Source organism: Furipterus horrens, unplaced genomic scaffold (assembly GCF_987537825.1).
Source record: "Furipterus horrens unplaced genomic scaffold, mFurHor1.1.pri manual_scaffold_1, whole genome shotgun sequence".
Taxonomy (NCBI): Eukaryota; Metazoa; Chordata; class Mammalia; order Chiroptera; family Furipteridae; genus Furipterus; species Furipterus horrens.
The window spans coordinates 1,775,613-1,794,506 of record NW_028327171.1 but is presented as its reverse complement, the minus strand read 5'-3'; the positions used below and the strand labels follow the sequence as shown (position 1 = coordinate 1,794,506).

Sequence of the window (18,894 nt, the reverse complement as noted above, 5' to 3'; positions counted from 1 at the left end):
GTCTGTCCCAGGTCTCTTGGGCAGAACGCCATCCCTGCGCCGCTGCTCCCCAGCCTCGCAGTTGGAGGAGGGTGTTGGGGTGTTTGTGCAGGAATTCCGAAGGCCCTGCTGTGCTGCAGGCGCCTGCTGCTTGCCCTAGAGGCAGGCTGGCGCGGGAGACCCTGGTCCGCTCCGCACGGGCCCTCTGCTGCGCTGTGCTCTGTGTCGTGTGTCAGGACAATCAGTGGGGCAGTGTCTGACATCCCAGTGAGGCGGGGTCCTGGGCGGTTACCCTGAGAGCCCCTCCTTGGGTGGGACTTCCTCCTGCTTCCTTCTGCCCTCTGTGGCCTGCTGCACAGACGGCCTCCGGCTGCCTGATGTCATGTGATGAGGGGCCGGAAACTACAGATTTTCCTGTAATGCCTTTTTTGATAGGGAAAGTAATTTCTGAGACATCAAGACAGTCCAGCAATTCTGCTTAGTAGTCACTGAGCTGGCCTGTGGTCGTGGGTCGGGCAGAGGACTGGATCAGTGATTCTCAATTATTTAGCTCAGCAGTTTTGAAAGTCAGCCTTTCTGTGAGCAGGAATGGGTCAGTTTCATGAGTGTCTTTTATCATTTCCCCCACTGCTGTAGGAGAGTAGGTAAGCGAGGGGTGAAAATATATAATTGATTTTAAAACCTGAAAAGCAGATACTGATTTTTAAAAATAAAAATACCCAAGTTCAAAAATTAATTTTCTCCTAGAAGATAAATAAGGACTTTTGACTCAGAGTGGTTGTAAACAGTATTAGATGTCCTGTGTGTTCTCGGGGCTGGAATTTAATATTTCAGGGGAGTCTTCAAGTTGGGGTTGCCAGGGAGATGTCCCTGGCCAGCAGCCACGCGCAGGAGCGCCGTGGGCGCGTCTCTCGTCTTGCCTCTTGCCTCCATGATTAATTCCTCTGCGGTTTTTTAATTAAAAGATAACAAAGGAATCTTCTTACGTGACTTTAAAATGCTGATTTATGGCCTCAACTTCACATCAGCCGAAACAGAACCTCCTAGAACGGGGCCAGGGATCTGCGTTTCGAACTGCGCGCCTTCCAGTCCAACTGAGAGCTTATGTCCCGTGGGCCCCAGCCCCGGTGGCCCAGCTGCAGCCTGGCCCGAGCACGTGTCTCCCCGCGGGCCCCTGTCCGCCCCCCTCACTGCCCCCCCAGTGTAGGTCTTCCGCACGTCACAGGTTTTCTCCTAGCTCTCCGCAGTCCTTCTCAGCTCTTTTTCCCCCACTTCTGACGTGCTGTGCTCCTCGGACCAGGCGGCCATTGCTTTCCACGGGGCTGCCTCTGTCTGCCCAAACCCACGCCTGGCTCTCCTCTGACAGGGGCCCTCTGCTCCCAAAGGTAAGGTTCGCTGTCCTTCGGGAGCCCCCTCAGGTCACAGTGAGCGGGTTCCAACCTCCACTCCATGCCGATCACGTCCCTGAGCCCTCGCATCCTCCAGTGTGTGTCCCTCCGTCCTAGGCTGCGGCCTCGTGCCGTGAGAGGTCAGGCTGGAACGACGCTCGGCAGGGGCCGGCGGACAGCAGGCAGCGGGCCTGCCACGGGAAGGCGCGCGCCAGCCTGCGTCTGGTCGCGGGAGTGGCACTCACTTGCCTTCCCTAGTTTTCTTTCTCTGGAGGTGGCCAGCGTGTCTAATGTGCAGTGCTCCTCTGACCCGTCCCTACATTATGTCACAGCCTGTGTTAGCCTTAACGGTGGCAGCTTGTGAACTGTGCCCCGTGTGCTGCTGCACGGCGGGTTCTCGGTCAGATCTGATGCGTGCGTGTGAGGCCGCAGGGGTGGAAAACGATGTTTTGTGTCACCCCATTAAGTGGTTTTCGAAAAATACCGTTGATGCGACTTTTTTGAACTGGGTAAGTTTATGGCCACTTAAAGCCTTACAACTTTCTGGAGTGCTCCTTTGATCACAAGTGACGTAGCAATTTGTTACTGCAGAGCTTGTTTCTCTAGCGTTGAGTGCCACGGTCTGGCCCACCGGCTGTCACCGCAGGAGAGACTGACTAGTGTGTGCACGTGGGGGCAGGGCGGCCCAGCCAGCACCCGAAGGACCGAGGGCTCTCACTTTGTCCCCTCTTGACAGGTGGGGGGACTGTGCGGGATTAATATTAATGAATAAAATGCTAAATTTTGACTTTTATGGAATTATAGGCAATTGCCTGAAATTACACCAAAGAAAAAGTTTTGACTTCTGCTGAATTGTCTGCAGTATAAAATGCTTAAATGTCCTGGGGCACGCGTCTCTCAAAGTGTGAAATGTTATAGACTATGAAGCAGTTTAAAATGTAACTGAATATAGATGTGACATGCGTCTAACCAATTTCTTACTTAAAAAGCACCAAAGAGAGAAGCTACCGTGTTATCAGGGCAGACGCATTAGATTGTCCCACTGATGAGCACAGAAAGGGGACGCTGAGTGGCGGCCAAGCTGTTCGTCAGGCTGGGATGGGACGCGCACGTCAGGGCCCCTTCTTGGGTCTTGTCGAGCTGCGTTCCCTCTGCTGCGCCCCCTTTAAAGTCACTGTTCACACATCAGCAAGAGCACCTTCTGGGGAACCAGGGTCTCAGAGGGAAATGTTTAAAAGTGGCATTCAGGGAAATAATCCGGCCTCACGGTTCTGTTTTTCGGCGTCTGTTCTGTCTTTCCCAGTCCTGCCTCCTCTCTGCCACTCCAGCTGTAAACTAGCAAAGCACAGTAGTTCGATGTTGTCCATCGGGTTTAATTCTCTTAACCAGATCTCTGATTCTGCAGAATACGCTGTTACTCTAGTTGCGTGCCTGTGAAAGTGACTTTGGCCAGTCTCTTTCCCCAGAAGTGGTATTTCTGACTTGTTGGGTCTCTGGGTAAGGCAGACGGGAGCAGCGTGTTCAGCATAACGGAGAGAAAGAACACACAGACCCTGCACTTGCGGGCAGCGTGGAAGAGGAGGAATTTAGGAATCTTCTTCGAGATTGGGATGTTGACCCAAGAGGACAAGTTATTTCACTTGGCAATATTGGTTTTTTACTTCCCAAATGGCAGTAATATCTGTTGACTTCCACGGGGCATGCAGTTTGAGTTTAAAACAAGATGATGTATATGAAAACACTCTTATGAATATCTTTTCACCAATAAAATTTTCTGTTAGCTTACAAGTATTTCATAATGGTCTAACTTCTAGCTCGTTTTTTATGAGGTTGCATTTTCAAAAGTAAAAGGAGGAGGAACGCCAAGCACTTGTTATTTAAGAGACTCTCGTGAGTGACAGGTGCCTGCCTTGCCCCTGTGCGTTCCGCTCGGCAGGCGGGTGACTGCGTCTGCTAAACAGTCATCTGTCTTTTACCTGCGCGCGGGCGCTGGAGACTAAACATACTGTTCTTGTCCTAGGTGGGGTCTCATCGCGTCCGTATGTCGAGGGGATTTGAAGCCAATGCACCAGCCTTTGACAGGTAAGACTGTCTCTACATAGTGCTCTAAGTTTTGATATGGGTAGGCAGTGAGCCTTAGTTTTAATTATTTTTACCGATCCGTGTTTCCTCGTTTGGCTCTCAGTAAAATTTCCGAGTCCTGATTTAACTGGCATCAAGGGACCCCTGGCATTAGGACTTGCAGCGGTGCTAGCGCTCAGTGGGCATGTGGCTCTGGTCTCGGCCCTCAGGTCCCTCCCCGGCGGCCGACCAGCAGAGCAGCCACAGGCCACAGGCCACTGCTGAGCACTTGAAACTGACTGGGCCCTATCGGGATGTGCTCCCAGGGCAAGATACACATTGGATTTCAAACGTTAGTGCAGGAAAAAAAAGAAGATTAGCATGACCTTATAATATTTCTTCTGTATGTTGATGGCCTGTGTAAGTGGTGCTTCAGCTGTCCTGGGCTAGGCGTCCTCGTGTGCGAGCCACAGCCCTCGGCCAGGCCCGGGCCACCTGCCCCCCCACCCCCGTGCGTGGCCTGTGCTCTCTCTGCCAGCCCCACGGCAGCACCGGCCCCAGAGTGGGAGGGAACAGGTGGGCCCCACCGCTCCGGCACGCAGGGGGCTCAGCATTGGTAGAGAGGAAACTGCATTCACTGAACTTTCATGGATTCAGAGTTTTGAGACCACGTGGGGTGAATTTGTATTCAATGTTGCCCGTTTGTGAGTTTAAAGTACTACGTGTAGGTTCTGAGTAATGATGGAGTCCTGTTTATTGAAAAAAGAATTTAGCTCATCACTTGACATTTGCTTATTTTCTTTCTTTGACAGGCATTTTAGAACACTTAAGAACTTATATGGTAAACAAATCATAATAAATTTGCTTGGATCCAAGGAAGGTGAACATATGCTAAGTAAGGCCTACCAGGTAAGAGTGGCATTTCAGAGTAATACAATAGGGGCATCAGATTCTTCCAGGAGGTAAACGACGTCTTAGAAGAAGGCTGGGTGCTTATCGGAACCATGGACTCTTTGGGGCTGAAATCGGGATCCTAGAAAACTTTCAAGGCGGTTGACACTGTTCTCTAAAATGAGCTCGTTTGTGTGGTGGAGACCAGACCACAGCCCCGATGTCCTCGGTGCTGGTGGGAGGGCTGTAGGCAGCGTCCCCTTTTCTGTTCACTGCCTGCTGCCTGGAAACCAGCCATTGTTGCAGACCCATGAAATGGAGACAGGTGCATTGATACACTCGCGGGAGCTCACCTCCTTTTAGAGATGAGAGAAACATTTGAGAATTTTGAGTAAGAAATAACCCAAACAAGTGTCTGAGTTCTGAAGGAAAAATATTTTTCATAAATACTTACTGAATCAATAACATATATTGTGATGTGTAGAATTATAAGTATAAATAAATGGTTAGAAAACATTTTTTAAATTCAGTCTAATGAACTCCAGAATTAATTATTTGGCTATTTGTTTTAACCTTGCAAAATAAGTATTTTTGACACATAGATTATACTTTAGAGAATGACTTTTTATGGTGAACTTTAAAAACATTTGTATGTATTGAACTAAGATATAAAAATTGAATTTTATATCTTTTATAGGTTTTGTGAGTTATTTTTAGATCGTATAGTAGGTATAAACACTTATTAAATTTGGATTGTAAAAAGTGGAATGCTGCTGGTTGTAAATAATTTCGTTTTCTAAACCAGCTGAGAGCATTATTTACGTTCTCCGGTCGAACACCGCCAGGCTCTCGGGGTGGGAGCAGGGGTCTCGGGAAGTGCGCCATTAGACATCCCAAGGACTTTTCTTCTTCCTGCTGGTGTTGATGAAAGCTTTGGGAGATCAGCAGGGTCTCAAGGAGCCGTGCTGAGGCTTTAATCTGAAATGCCAGGTCCCTTTGTAACCGATGCTTGGTTGGGTCGTGTTCAGTCAGCGTTAGGATGGATGTTTGCCTTTCCGCTTACAGAGCCATCTGAAAGCTTCCGAACACGCCGCCGATGTCCAGATGGTGAACTTTGACTATCATCAAATGGTGAAAGGAGGAAAGGCAGAAAAATTACACAGCGTCCTTAAACCTCAGGTCCAGAAGTTTCTGGATTATGGCTTTTTTTGTTTCGATGGAAGTGAAGTTCAAAGGTTTGACTGCTCTGTTTCTCATTTCTTTACACTGGAACTTGGCTATAATTAAAAAACCTTTCTTAACGTGCAACTCTTAAATTTCCTTTTTGAAAGTCAAAGTTTATAATCAGGTATCTTTAGTATACTCGATTTTAGGCTTATTTTCCTTTCCGTAGAATTCAACAAATGATAGTAATAGCTCGCATCACTGGGTACGCGCTGTAGGCTGAACAGTGTCCTAGGTCTTCCCCGTGTCGGGAACAAGTGGGCCAGGCTCCCGGTCACCCCTGCGCGGTGGAGGAGGCTGAGGCCCAGGCCGCAAGGCCTGCCCGCGTCTCGGCACTGGGAGCAGGAGAACCAGCGCTCTCCGGGCCGCCCCGCTGCCCCCGGGAGACTGGTTCTCCTCCTCCCTGACCCGCGGGCCCCTGAATGCTGGTAGGAGTGGAGCTGATGGTCTGCTTCCTGTAGCGTAAATCTTTAGTTTTGCGTGTGAAGCAGAGGAGAAAAGCAAGCGTGGAAAGATGGAAGTTAAGCACAGAGGTTGAGTTAAACTTCAGTAAACAAAGCTCAAATACTTCGTTCAATGCACAGTGGTTAGTGTCAGTGCTGCAGAAGTTTTCAGAGACAGTCGGTAGAGATGACAGACCTCGGGTTTTGCAAATTCATCCCTTAAATACCTGGTATCTTCCGGTGCCCAGATCGCGGGGGGTTTGAGTCTGGACGTGTGTCCGGCTGCTAAGTGCTGGTCTGGTGGGAGAGGGGGTGTGCGCAGAGGCTGGCGCACACTCGGGGTGTGTTACAGAGTGTTGGCAGCCGTGGGGTCGGCGGGGCTGTGGGTGTTCGCGGCGGTCTCGTTCATCTTCTCTTGGGCACCTGGAGGGTGTGATGATAAGGCGGGGGGGGGAAGTGGGTGCTAACCTTTATCACCTCAGTCGTTCTCAGTCTGCTTTCCTTCTGCTGTGTGGTCTCCAACGAGCTGTCTGACTGGCGAACTCGTTGCAGGAGCCAGAGCGGCACCGTCCGCACGAACTGCCTGGACTGCCTGGACAGAACCAACAGCGTGCAGGCCTTCCTGGGCCTGGAGGTGAGGGGCGTGCGTGCGTGTGCGTGCGTGCGCGGGCCTGCCTCTGCCGGGGGTGCTCCGCTGTGTGTGACCTCAGGTCAGGGTCCGTCAGAGACATTCTTCCCCGCAGCCCTGTTTTTGTTTCTTGTTTCTTTTTTCCCCCAAATCCCTTATCATTTCACTGTTCCTCTACCTGTTGTCAATACTCTCGGGTGTAGCTATTTCCCTTAAAGGAAAAAACAAAAAACCTACTTTTATACTATTCCAATAATTACCTCTTTTGCTGTCTTTTAGAAGAGGGTGTGCGTGTTTGGCCAAAAAGTTCTTTTGGTTTCCACCATAGGACGGCTTTAGCAACACTTAATAGTCTTCAACGTCATTCCAAACGATTTGTTAGGTTGTACTGTGACAGCTGTCACATCAGTGTGCATTTTTTAAAAGCTATCAAAATTGGTGAATTTTTGCATAGCCATTTTACTACTGAAGATGAAAGAAAATATGCAACATTTTCGACATATTATGCTTTATTGTTTCAAAAAAGGTAAAAACGTACCCGAAACGCAGAAAAAGATTTGTGAAGTGTATGCAGATGTGCTGTGACTGATCGAATGTGTCAGAAGTGGTTTGTCAGGTTTCGTGCTGGAGAGTTCTGGCTGGACGATGCTCCACGGTTGCATAGAACAGCTGACGTTGACAGCAGTCAAACCAAGACATTAATAGAGGATGATCAGTGTCTGCCACGTGGGAGACAGCAGACATGCTCAGAGTATCCAAGTCAGTAAGGTTACTAGTGAAAATGAAAAAGTGCCTTTAATTTTACAGAAAAAAAAAATGAAGCAGACTTTTCGGCCAAACCAATAACATGTTCTTATTTCCTCTAGTTAATGATTTTACATTTGACCAGAATATTGGTTAATTAGTTACTCTGTAGCCGAGGTCCTTTCTGTCTCAAAAATGAAACTACAATGTGTAGAAATCTCTTTTTCAAGTAACTGATTATATTTTACTGTTTTGCCTTTTTTGAAATGTCATTGAGATCTATTATTATAATTTATTTAGAAAATGTGATAGAGAAAAGAAAAGCGAAAGCAGGCACTTGGCCGTTCGGATGGAGTTTGTTAGGGGCCCGGGTTTGGGTCCAGTTCGCTTCTGAACTGGTCGGACACATTTACTTGGGATTCTGAGCGGGAGCTCACTGAGACCCCTGACTGTCTTTGCTGAAAGCACAACAGGGTTTGGTTTTCAGAACCTGACTTAGCTGGCCGTCCAGTTTGGGAGTTAGGTGTGAGAATGCTCCCTTGGATAGAAATTGGTTCAGTGGCTACCAAATGTTCTGGGGAAGTAGGCAAACCCAGCTAGCAGCAGAAACCCGTTCTGCCCAGTTTCCTGAAGAGAGGTCTGAGTGATGGGCGTCCTAGGGGCTTGCTTTGCCTCATCCTCGGCGCCCGCCAGGAGCGGCGCTGGGCGAGTGCCCGGGGCCACACCAGTTCAGGGTCTTTATGTGTCTCAGTGCTGGGTCCCGCAGGAAGCTGGGCCCTCCCCACACTTACAGATAAGGCAGGAGAAGGCCCGCACAGGGAGGAGCATACAGTATCGCTGGACGCCAACTAAGAGAAGCAGGCTGGATGAGGGCTGTGCATCGCTGGGGCGCGCAGATCTCAAGGCTGAAGTTCATTCCGAGTCAGGAGCAGGACTCTCCTCCTACTCACTTGTGCTGTGCGGTGACAGGACCGTGGGCCCCAGCCTGCCTCGCCCCCCGAGGTCTCCTTTATACGCATTACTGGAAGTAGTCGTGGTTTTTGTGACGGTTCAGGAGCAGCTTTGTTTTCCCCGATCTCCTGACCTTATCACCCAGACTTACAGAACCAGATCCAAAAGTTAGAGAGACTCAGCTATTCTATGCATCCACGAGCATATTTGGCAAACGAGGTACATTCTTCCCTTCTGCTCTGCTGCACGCTGTTGAATAATTAGTTCTCTGAGGTGAATCAGGTAATGCAGCGTGGTTTATAGGGATATTTAAATAAGGTAAATTTTATCCGATAACCAGAAAGATGTCCTTATTACTACATGTGAATATTAAGTTGCTTGTAAGTTTCATTGATGTGGTATTTACTTTAAAAATAGAAATGGTGGGAAACACAGTCAGCCTCCTAAACTGTTAAGTCAGAATCCGGTCCCACACAGTCCTGTAAGCACAGACTCCTGGTTTACTCCTGGTCGTCCTCAGAGAGTCACACCACACGTGGCCCGCAGCGCAGCAGTTGCGGGGCCGGGTGGAGGTGAACGCGGGCACGCAGGGACACGTGGTGAGGTCACAGAGAAGGTATGATACAAATGAAAGAAGTCCCATCACCATGAAGGTGTTAGCACACTGCGTACGGTGGCGAGAATTCTCCTACTTCCTAAAAGGCATTTAAATGCCCTGGTCCACAGCATGTTAATGTGGTTACAAAGCTTCTCTTCTGTGGTTTCAGATGCTCACTAAACAGTTGGAAGCTCTCGGCTTAGCTGAAAAGCCTCAGCTGGTGACTCGCTTTCAAGAAGTGTTCCGGTCTATGTGGTCAGTGAATGGAGACTCCATCAGTAAGATCTATGCCGGAACTGGAGCCCTGGAGGGGAAGGCCAAGGTGAGGGCAGGTCCGCTGTGGTGGGGAGGTCCTTCCTCCTCGCCTAGCCAAGCTTGTAAATGGCCTTTGTTTCAATGACTAGGAATCCTGTCCTTCCGTCCTCCGTGCTTCCGTACCTTCTGTAACTCTCCTTCTGTCGCGGAAGAGAAGGCAGGCTGCCCTGGGTGTGGGGTGTGGAGGGGTACGACCTGGTGTCATTTAGTGATGACCCACCAGGCCTCAGTATACACTGCTTACCTTTTTCATGATTTTCCCCTTGCTTATTTGTTTTCCTTTTTGTATGGTTTATTTAATTATAAATGTGATTTTTTTAAGCCATAGTCTTTCTAATGAAGGGCCCTAACTTACTTGGCTTTGGGTCCCCAGCACTTGACACAGTGCCTGCTGTTTAATAGACACGGGACAGGCGCTGCAGGGACGAGCACTTCAGTGGGTGGTCTGGGCGGCGCCCACCGGGAACCCAGCATTACTGGGGCTCGGCGTGCAGTGCTCGTTCCTTTACTGGCCAGCCTCGGAAAGGGGCCGTCAGAACGCGCAGAAGAGGTGCGAGAGAGGGGCCCGTACAGTTCTGTGCCCCGTCGCTGCCTTGAACTGCTCGTGTGATCTGCAGGCTCTTCCATGCTAGGGGTGGGCCCCTTCTGGGGGGGCTTTGGAAGCACACTTGAGATACAGTGTTTATTGTTTTATACACAGTACTGACTTTTTAGGGCTCCTGCCCCAGTTTTGAATATAATGCTTCACATTCAGATTAGAAACAAGAGCATTGACCGCTTGGGTAATTCTCCTTCGGCCGCCTCAGTGAGAGCTGAGACTCTTGGAAGACCACTCCTCCCCGGGGTCCGCTTTCACCCCCGACGCCGGGCCTGTGCCCAGAGGCGCTGGCCCTGCCTGCGGAGTCCTTCTGTTGGTCTTAACAGAAATAATATCTATTAACTTCAGCAATATTTCCTTCTTAAGTGGTCCCTGCTTTTAAAAACCTGAAATTGTTAAGCTTTCACATATTTCTTTTACATAAAGAACAGAACCCTTGCTATTAAAACCTGATTCTCTACAACTGTTGCTTAAAATCTTCTTTTATGTTCTCTAAGACAATGTGTGTGTGGAGGTTGCGTGTACCGTGAGTGGTCTTTTATCTCTAACCTGATAAATATGAAATCCTACATGTTAATATACTAGTCTGTACTGCACTAAAATCTAACCTCTAAACTTTCTTTCTTTTCCTTTCTCTGGGTTCCTTTTGATTAATTGCCCGATAATATGAATGGTGAGTGTCTTTTCAAATAATGTCCTTTGTTTATGGAATCGTATGGAAGAAAATAACATTTTAAGCCTCAAATTACTGTTATCTCTTTAAGGACTAAAAATTATGTACTGAAAGCTAAAGTATTTTCCTAGAAGGTAAACGTTGTTTTTATTTAATATCAAAGTCTGTAAGATTAAAATATATTTTTATTAAAAGTTACGTAAACTCTATTACTGTAAGAATTAGTATAAGTTTATTATTTTTATTATTTATATGTACATAGGCAATAAAATGACCTAAAATATACAGACTGTATACAATTTACATGTAATATATGTGTATGAACTCTAGTTCTAAATTTCTTTTTAGACTAGACCTTCATTGTCATGTTCAGGGCTAGCTGTAACTACGGAAGTTATTTGGGAACAGTTTCAGTTTTATTTCCTATTGTTACGGTCCCCTGCCGTGTCCCTGTGGGCGTGTGAGTGCAGCGTGCACCCCTCTGTGGCCCTGCTTCCCTCGCCGCCCCGCCCCGGGTCTGAGCATGAGGATCGGGTCGCTGTAGGACGGGGCCCCGGCCTTAGAGCTGGTGTCCTGCCCCTCGGCAGCGGGGGCAGCGGGAGCGTGGGGCTTCCCTGTCTCTGTGCAGAGCTGCACCCGACGAGGGGCAGGCCAGTGGCACCTGGAGCCCTTCTGTGCAGTGACTTGAGATTCAGGGTAGAATGAGGAGGTCCTTTATTGCAGTGAAATTATATACAACTTAGAGTTTCAAAGTACCTGCCAGGTAAATGCCAGGTACAAAGACCGGTGCTTAGAATGAAAGTCCGTGCTCCTTTCTCCCCAACAGGCCGGAAAGTTAAAAGATGGTGCTCGTTCTGTTACTAGAACGATTCAAAATAACTTCTTTGACAGCTCCAAGCAAGAGGCCATTGATGTTTTGCTCCTGGGAAATACTCTAAATAGTGATTTAGCTGACAAAGCTCGAGCACTTTTAACTACTGGAAGTTTGCGTGGTATGCGTACTTTTATTTTACTTTCTGTTATTTGTATATTTCTTCTAAAAGCCCAAGAGGTAAATGTAAACTTATTGGCATAAGTAACTTTCAGGTTGAGTTGATTAAAATAGCTTTGGAAGGATACTGAATTCTATCAATGTAATTTTTTTAAATTGCATTCTTCAGAAGAAGTTTATCTTTTACAAAATGTGTGTATCATCCGTGGAGGTAGTGAGCTATACACTGAGGGGTAAGTGGAGAATTAAGTATTGCTGACTTTATATAAGGCAGGGCTTTATGGAATGTTCAGCCAGTGGGGCATTCAGTAGCTTAACTATGGAACAAACGAATGCATTATTGAAAAAGCCAATGCTTGTATTAGTTGTTCTGCTAATCATCACCCCACAAGTTTTTATAACTTATTCTTACCTTTTCATTGCTGTTGCTTGAATAAATATTAAATCATTTTAATAATTTAAAATATTGCTTATTATTGGACACTACTATTCCCAGTTCTAACATCTGTCATAAATAATGGGTTTCAGGATGGCTGTGTCTTTTACTGAAATCAAAAGAATCTGAGCTCACATCAGTGAACAGGTATTAAGCAGAGTGATGGGAAACTCAGCAGTCATTGTAAGACTTAATAACTTAGGCTTCCTTACTCCGTGTGTTTTTCTGTTTTAACTTTCAGCACTCTGAACATTTTTAGTTCTTTTGTTAACTCCAAACCAAATCTTTCAGTTTTCCCTGTTCAGGTAGGAGACCGTCCCCCCCAAGCAGCGTGCTCCCGGATAATTACCTGGTCAGGCGCTTGTCAGGAGTGCCGCAGAGCCCTTCCCAGGGCTGCGGGCAGTCAGTCACCGCCCGCCCCTCAGAGTCTGTGCTTGGCGGGGCCGAGACCCCCTGGAGCTCCGGAACCGAAGCCGCCCTGCCCGCCGTCAGCCCCGGCCCTGGGTCCCGCTCACTTGGGCGCCGCTCTGCGCCTGCCCCTCCTCCCGCTCGGAGGCATTCCTCAGAACAATTGAAAGGGAGCACCTGAAGGAGGACCTAAGAAATTCCCAAACTTGATCATCGGTTTTCAGTGTCCTGCCTTTTCCTCTATGTAAAATGCACCTTATGAGAAAGGACAGCCAGTCCTGCCGTAGCACTTCCTCTTAAGACGGGCGTGGTGCCAGCATGGGCGGCAGGTACACTGGGGAGCAGTGTGAGCAGAGAGCCCCTTCTTCTGCCTTAGTTTCTGCGTGACTAGTTCCGCTGGCAGGGACGCAGGGGACACAGACCACTGTCCCCGCAGACCTGAGGTGTGTGGAAGTGCACTGCATATGCACACACCTGGGCACACACCCCAGACACACCTCTACCTGGTCCCCCACCCCTGCATGCCACACCCAGCCACTGGGGGCTGTCACTCCCTGGCTCCCAGGTCCTCCCGGCTGCCGCTCTCCCGGGGCTATTCCTACAAGCGTGTTCCGGGAGCCACCCCACACCTCGTGACCAGTAACACGCATGAGCCTGGGCTGCTGTCTTCACTAGGCTCCTGCCTTCATTGGCGTGTCGCTGCCGAGGCGGTGGCTTTGTCCCCCCCCCCCCCCCCCCCATTTCCCCATAAGCCTGGCGGCTGTAGGGCTGGGCACCACCTTGACTGCACAGTGACTTTCGGGGAGTGCGTGTTTTGTTATCACTGAATTGATTGAATTTATCAGTTGGTGAGCCCCAGAAAGAATTCTCAAAGGCGTATATTAGGGCAGTGTCTCCGTATGCTCAGTATCCTCCCGCCTCTTAGGTTTGTAGGTGCACAGTCCCCTTCACACGTGTGTACACATGGGCACACTTACGCACGCACAGGGACAGCCCAAGAGCAGCCCCAGGGCCTTCCCCAGGCGCAGAAGGTCTAAGTTTGGGTGTCCTGCAGCCCATGGACTTGAAAGCCACGCAGCCACCTTAGCATGCTTTGTCGTAACACGGGGTGTTCACCGTCACTTGCTGTGTCACTAACGGTTCTTTGTTTTCTTCTTAATGCACCCGTAGTTTCCGAGCAGACGTTGCAGTCAGGTACAGTACAGAACATCGGTGTATGCACAAAAGCGATGTTTTCTTCATGTTTCTGAAGTTGATACTGTAACCAGAGCCTTGTAAATGGAACCTTTCCCTTGTTTTTCCCTGCGGGCCTAACAGCACAAATGGATACCTTGTTTTAACCTGAGAAAAAACTTTAGGTTTGAGAAAACTACATTTAGAAGGAAATATGGAATGCTCTTTGTCATCCTGTAGCAGGTGCTTAATTCCAATTAAATATAGCTCACCTCGTTTAAACTTCACTTTTTTGATTCATGGGACAGACTCTCACGGTGTGCTTTACTTCTGACACGCTGACGGAAGAGCCCGGCGCAACCCTCTGGGGCTGCGCTCAGAGCGCACCTGTGATGGTCACGGTCACTCAGGGCGTTTCTCACCCGTGTTCCCATCATGTGGGTGAAATAGTCTTTAACTGTTCAACACCCACCCAGGAACCTGGTCTGCAGTCTTTTAAAAAGCATCGAGGTTGCCCACAGAGTTCAAGACCTAAAGGCAATTATTTTCTTGCCTTACCTACTCACAGGAATTTATGCCTTTATTTTCTAGACAAAGTTTGTGATCTCGTCTTTAAACGTGAATTGGTGGTGAAGGGAACACAAGCCAGACAGTTAGGGAGAAAGCCATCTTTGTCTCCCTTCACTTCGGAGTCTCCGTGACTTAGGATCTGCTTTGCTTGGTTGTTGTTCTGAGCGTTTTAAGAAACTGGTTAGTTTTCTGCGGCGGGTAGAGGACAGGGGCAGCTCTGTGTTTGTGAGTGACGGGCGAGACCCACGCTGTGGGGACGCTGCGGCACCTCAGGGCGGGCCCTGCTTGGGCGGAGGCGCCTTTCTGCACGTGAAGGTGCCTGCCAGTTGAGGCAAAGGTGGGATTTTTACTTATTTATTTACTTTTTAAAAGATATTATTTATTTATTTATTTTCAGAGAGAGGGGAAGGGAGGGAGAAAGGGAGAGAAACATCCATGTGTGGTTGCCTCTCTCATGCCCCCAACTGGGGACCTGGCCCGCAACCCAGGCCTGTGCCCTGACTGGGAATCGAACCAGCGACCCTTTGGTTCGCAGGCAGGTGTTCAGTCCACTGAGCCACACCAGCCAGGGCAAGATAGAATTTTTTAAAAACCTTCTGTTCCATTTATAAACTGACTGTTAGTTCATACAATATGGTAACATGTTTTTGTTCTTACAGTTTATTATTTGTCTTGCTGATTTTTTTAAGCTGTTAGATCATTCTAGAACTTGTGTTTTGATTTAGAAAGGAGTGCAGAAGCTGTTTTCATAGTAGTGACAATGACAGGGACTTCGGTTTCAAAGACCAGTGATTATCTAGGCACAGCCAGACTCCAGTAGCTGTGCCAGCAGCCCAGAGCCGGTCGCCCGCTTTCATTACCGCGGCTCCTCGGCACCAGAAATCAGGTCAGCCAGGGAGCGGGCGGGAGGCCTGCCCGCCCGGGGATCAGAGCGGACACGGACGCGGCAGCTCCCCTTCTCGCTCCCGTCCCCTCACACGGCTGCCCTGTCCTGGAGTCGTGAGATAAAGGGCGGAATAAAATAACGTCGTGTGGGGAGAGGTGAGAATCGCCACGATTCTCTTTTCCTCTGACCAGTTACCTGCCAGTTACGTGCAGAGTCTGGCTTTAGATGAAGGTTCTCGTAGGGTTCTGTCCACTTGAAGTGCCAGGAACTTAACTTGGCCCACAGGAGGTGGGGGCGAGAAGGAAGGAAGGAAGGAAGGTGGCAGCCAGGGAATGCACAGGAGGAGAGACCGAGGGTTTAAAATGCATGGAAGCCGCGCCCACGTACCTGTTACTCAGGGGGCGCTCACTGCGAACCGGGCACTTCTGCTGCCGAAGGGGGCGCAGTAACCCGAGACCGGCGCTTCTGCCCTCGTTCCTGGGAGGGGAGACGGCTGCCTCTGGGATAAGGAAATAAAATGCATGGTTTGTAAAAGGTGCTAAATGACACGGAGAAAAATAAACACGGAGGAGACACGGGAGGTTGGGGGAAGAATGCAGACTTCAGTAGGTGGTCGGGAAGAGCCCCCCGGAGAGGAAAGGCCTGAGGGAGTGAGGGAGGGGCGCTGCAGCCCGTGCAAAGGCCCTGCGGGGGGAGCGGCCACGCGTGCTTTGACACAGCGGGGAGTCCGTGGCTGGGCGGCGGGTGAGCGCAGGACAGCAAGGCACAGCGTTTCGGGCGTCCTAGAGCACAGCGCAGCAGCGTGCTTCCGGTCTGAGTGACGGGGGAGGCACGTGCCAGAGACTCATTCTGCAGCATCTCATCAGCAGCCATAATCTGTGCTGCTGTCGGGGGGCTGTGAGGCACCCCACCATCTGTCCTTAGCTAGAGTCTGAAGCATAGATGTCCTTAAATGCTTCGTTTGCAGAGAAATAAAATGTGTACTTTCACCAGCCTTTGCAGGAAAGTTACGTGAAAGTCAGTTGCTGTGCTTCTGAGGCCGCACTGTCGCTAAGGCTGTGCCTTAGGAAACAACGTAGCGTTTCATGGGCACGGACTTGTTTGTTCCGCGTGCTTTATGTTGCCACAGTAACTCAGTGACAGCCTTTCTTACTTCAGTCACTGTGTTTATGTGGCTGGCTTTTGTCACTGTGTTTGGTGAATTTCATCGGGCCGGGCTCTCTGGAGGCTGATCTCCGCCTGTGCCTCTGCGTGTGGCTCACGGTTGTTTACACTCACCATGGCAACTGTGCTTTCCAGCCACCACGTCTCAGGAACGAAAATCCATTTTCACCACCGTCGTAATGCCGTCGAAATTCTCTTGTGTTTTGTTTTCATTAGCCTCCTCCAAAGTGCTGAAGAGCATGTGTGAGAACTTCTACAAGTACTCGAAGCCCAAGAAGATCCGCGTGTGCGTGGGGACCTGGAACGTGAACGGCGGGAAGCAGTTCCGCAGCATAGCTTTTAAGAACCAGACGCTCACAGACTGGCTGCTGGACGCGCCCAGGTTGGCCGGCATCCAGGAGTTTCAAGGTTGGCTTTTCACCGTGCGGGCCTACTTAGCGAGTCCCGGCGGGCTGGCTGTTAGCCTGCGCTCTGTGCATGTCTCTGTAAGAGAGGCTCAGATTTACCCATTTGAAGGCCAGCATTTTTATAGATCAGATCTATCAAAAGCTTACATCCTTTTTATTCTTAGATTTTTATTTTCTACTTCATTAAAAACATAATGGTAAAAAAAAAGAAAAAAAATCTTTTCCTTTGATACCTGATAGGTGGGAACCCGGAACCCTCCACACCGTGAGCCTGCAGCGGTCCTCACACGTCCACTCAGACAGCCCCTTTCACATTCGGCCTTGAACCTCACTTGCAGTAGCAGCGGCCAGTGCCCTGGCCATCAGACAGTGGCTGGCACTGCATCCTTAGCGCTCCCACCTGTCCCCGTAAGCCTCATGGCAGACCTGCTGCGGGGCCACTGTTAGCGCCGTGCATGGCACAGGGGAGGGAGGCGGCCAGCGCACAGGAGTCCGTGCCACTCAGCGTGTCAGGTGGCAGCCCGGGCCAGTGCCTTCTCCTCTGGAGCCTCAGTTCCCCGTCTGCACATAAAGGGCAAAGGCAGTCTCACTCGCACAGTGTTTGTGTGATGATTAACGCAGTGACGTCCATGTGAGCCCTGCGTACAATAGCAGCCACTAAATGCGTCTATTGTATGTTTCTCTGCATTAGTTGGTAATGCCATAGGCCCTTCCTGACTGTCCACACTCATTCTCGAAACTAGCACTGGGGCCGCCCCAGCACCCTGGCTGTTGGTCGCGCGCAGCCCCTTCCTTCTCCATCCTGGCCCACCTGAGAGCTGACGGCGAGAGCCCAGGGCAGGGTCCCAGCCGTGGGCGTCTTCTCGCTTTCCTGGGTTCCTTTCACCCGGGGACTGGCCAACGGCATGAGACCAGACCTGTGAACGTGTGCAGTCCCCCCAGCGGCTGCCACTAACCTGAGATGGCTTCTCAGCCCCTCGACTGTCTGTGTCTCTTCGGAGAAACCCCTTTAGCCCAGTGTTGCGTCACTTTTCCTGTAGCAGAGGCTTGTTCTTGCTGCCCCGGGTACAGACTTCAGCTAGGAGTCTTTCTAAGTGATTTCTGAAAGAACTTAAGGACCTTCTAGAACAGCAGTCTTTAAGAAGCAGATTTCGGACGCCTGAACAGGAAGTAAATTTAAAGTAATTTTGCCCCACTCACGGGTGTTTGCCTTCAATTCCAGTGTGGTTCAACTTAAAACGCAGAATGGACTTGATGAGACCTGGTGTTGACCCTAGTTGTGTTGGGGGGGCGGGGGGGCCGTCTGACTAAGGCCGTGTTTTAAAGGTTTTTCTTGGATGCCTAATTGCAGATAAAAGAAGTAAGCCAACTGATATCTTCGCCATTGGCTTTGAAGAAATGGTAGAGTTGAATGCTGGAAACATTGTGAACGCAAGGTAAGCCAGCGAGGGGCCGCCGGGAGGTGTTCTAGCTGGTGGGTATGGAGGGCGGGTAACCAAGCAGGTGTTGGGGGGACGGATTGACATAATACGCGTAAAGGTCTTCCTTAGACTGTAAAATCGCGGTTCTCCAACTTTGGAACTCTGAAAAATACTGAAAATCTTAAAGAACTTCTGTTTATGTGGGTTATATCTTGATAATTACCACATTAGAAATCAGAAACAAAAATGTAAAGCATGCAGTTCATCAGAAAGTAACAGGAACAAACCCAGGCTGCGGTAACGTAGGAGCACGTTTTTCCCTGAACAGAAGTGGGCCGAGGAGGGCGGCGGGGCTCCTGGCTGCCCAGCGCCGGCTGCTCGCACTCCCCTGTGCCTCGGTCCGTCGTCGCACGTCGCTTTGGCTGCAGTCTATGAAGAAAACTATAAAAATATGTCGTTGGAATTGGAGATGTTTTAATAGGCTTCTCAGTTTCTGCTCTGAGACTACCCACCCCAAAACTCACAAGTAGTTTCTTAAAGTTCAAGTGTAATATGGGACCTAAAACCACAGCAGTGCACCTTTTTGCAAATATTAATTTTTACTGGTCTGTTTGAAACATCACAGATTGCTCATTTGGAAAACTTTAGTTCACTGAATTTATGTAGAGCTTCCAAAGAGTGACGCATCTCCGCTCTTATCAGCAGATCCTTTTACGGATTCAGAAGCTGTCAAGGTTGTTGTAGCATGTGCAGGTTTTCCAAAATTCTCATCTTTGCTTAAAAACTCAAATTTTTTATCATTGGAAGTAAATACTATCAGTTGTTTCCCTTAAGAGAGGATTGGTACAAAAAAAACAAAGTGCTGAATAGCCTAAGTCTGAATACTAATTCTGTGATCAGTTCTTTGGAGGAGAAATTGTTTTCCATGAAAAAAGTGGCCGTTCA

The 18,894-nt window shown here is 49.3% G+C and overlaps 1 protein-coding gene across 1 annotated transcript in view; it reads left to right on the top strand.

The window, feature by feature from the left end:
• The window catches only part of SYNJ1 (synaptojanin 1), a 73,091-nt gene that overhangs the window by 24,236 nt on the left and 29,961 nt on the right, over positions 1-18,894 (top strand). Inside the window, exons 6-14 of the mRNA XM_090271420.1 lie at positions 3,388-3,449; positions 4,241-4,337; positions 5,385-5,554; positions 6,539-6,620; positions 9,077-9,229; positions 11,320-11,485; positions 13,499-13,522; positions 16,338-16,529; positions 17,880-17,964. Of these exons, the coding sequence (XP_090127546.1) occupies positions 3,388-3,449; positions 4,241-4,337; positions 5,385-5,554; positions 6,539-6,620; positions 9,077-9,229; positions 11,320-11,485; positions 13,499-13,522; positions 16,338-16,529; positions 17,880-17,964 (1,031 nt within the window). The remainder of the gene's footprint in view (positions 1-3,387; positions 3,450-4,240; positions 4,338-5,384; positions 5,555-6,538; positions 6,621-9,076; positions 9,230-11,319; positions 11,486-13,498; positions 13,523-16,337; positions 16,530-17,879; positions 17,965-18,894) is intronic.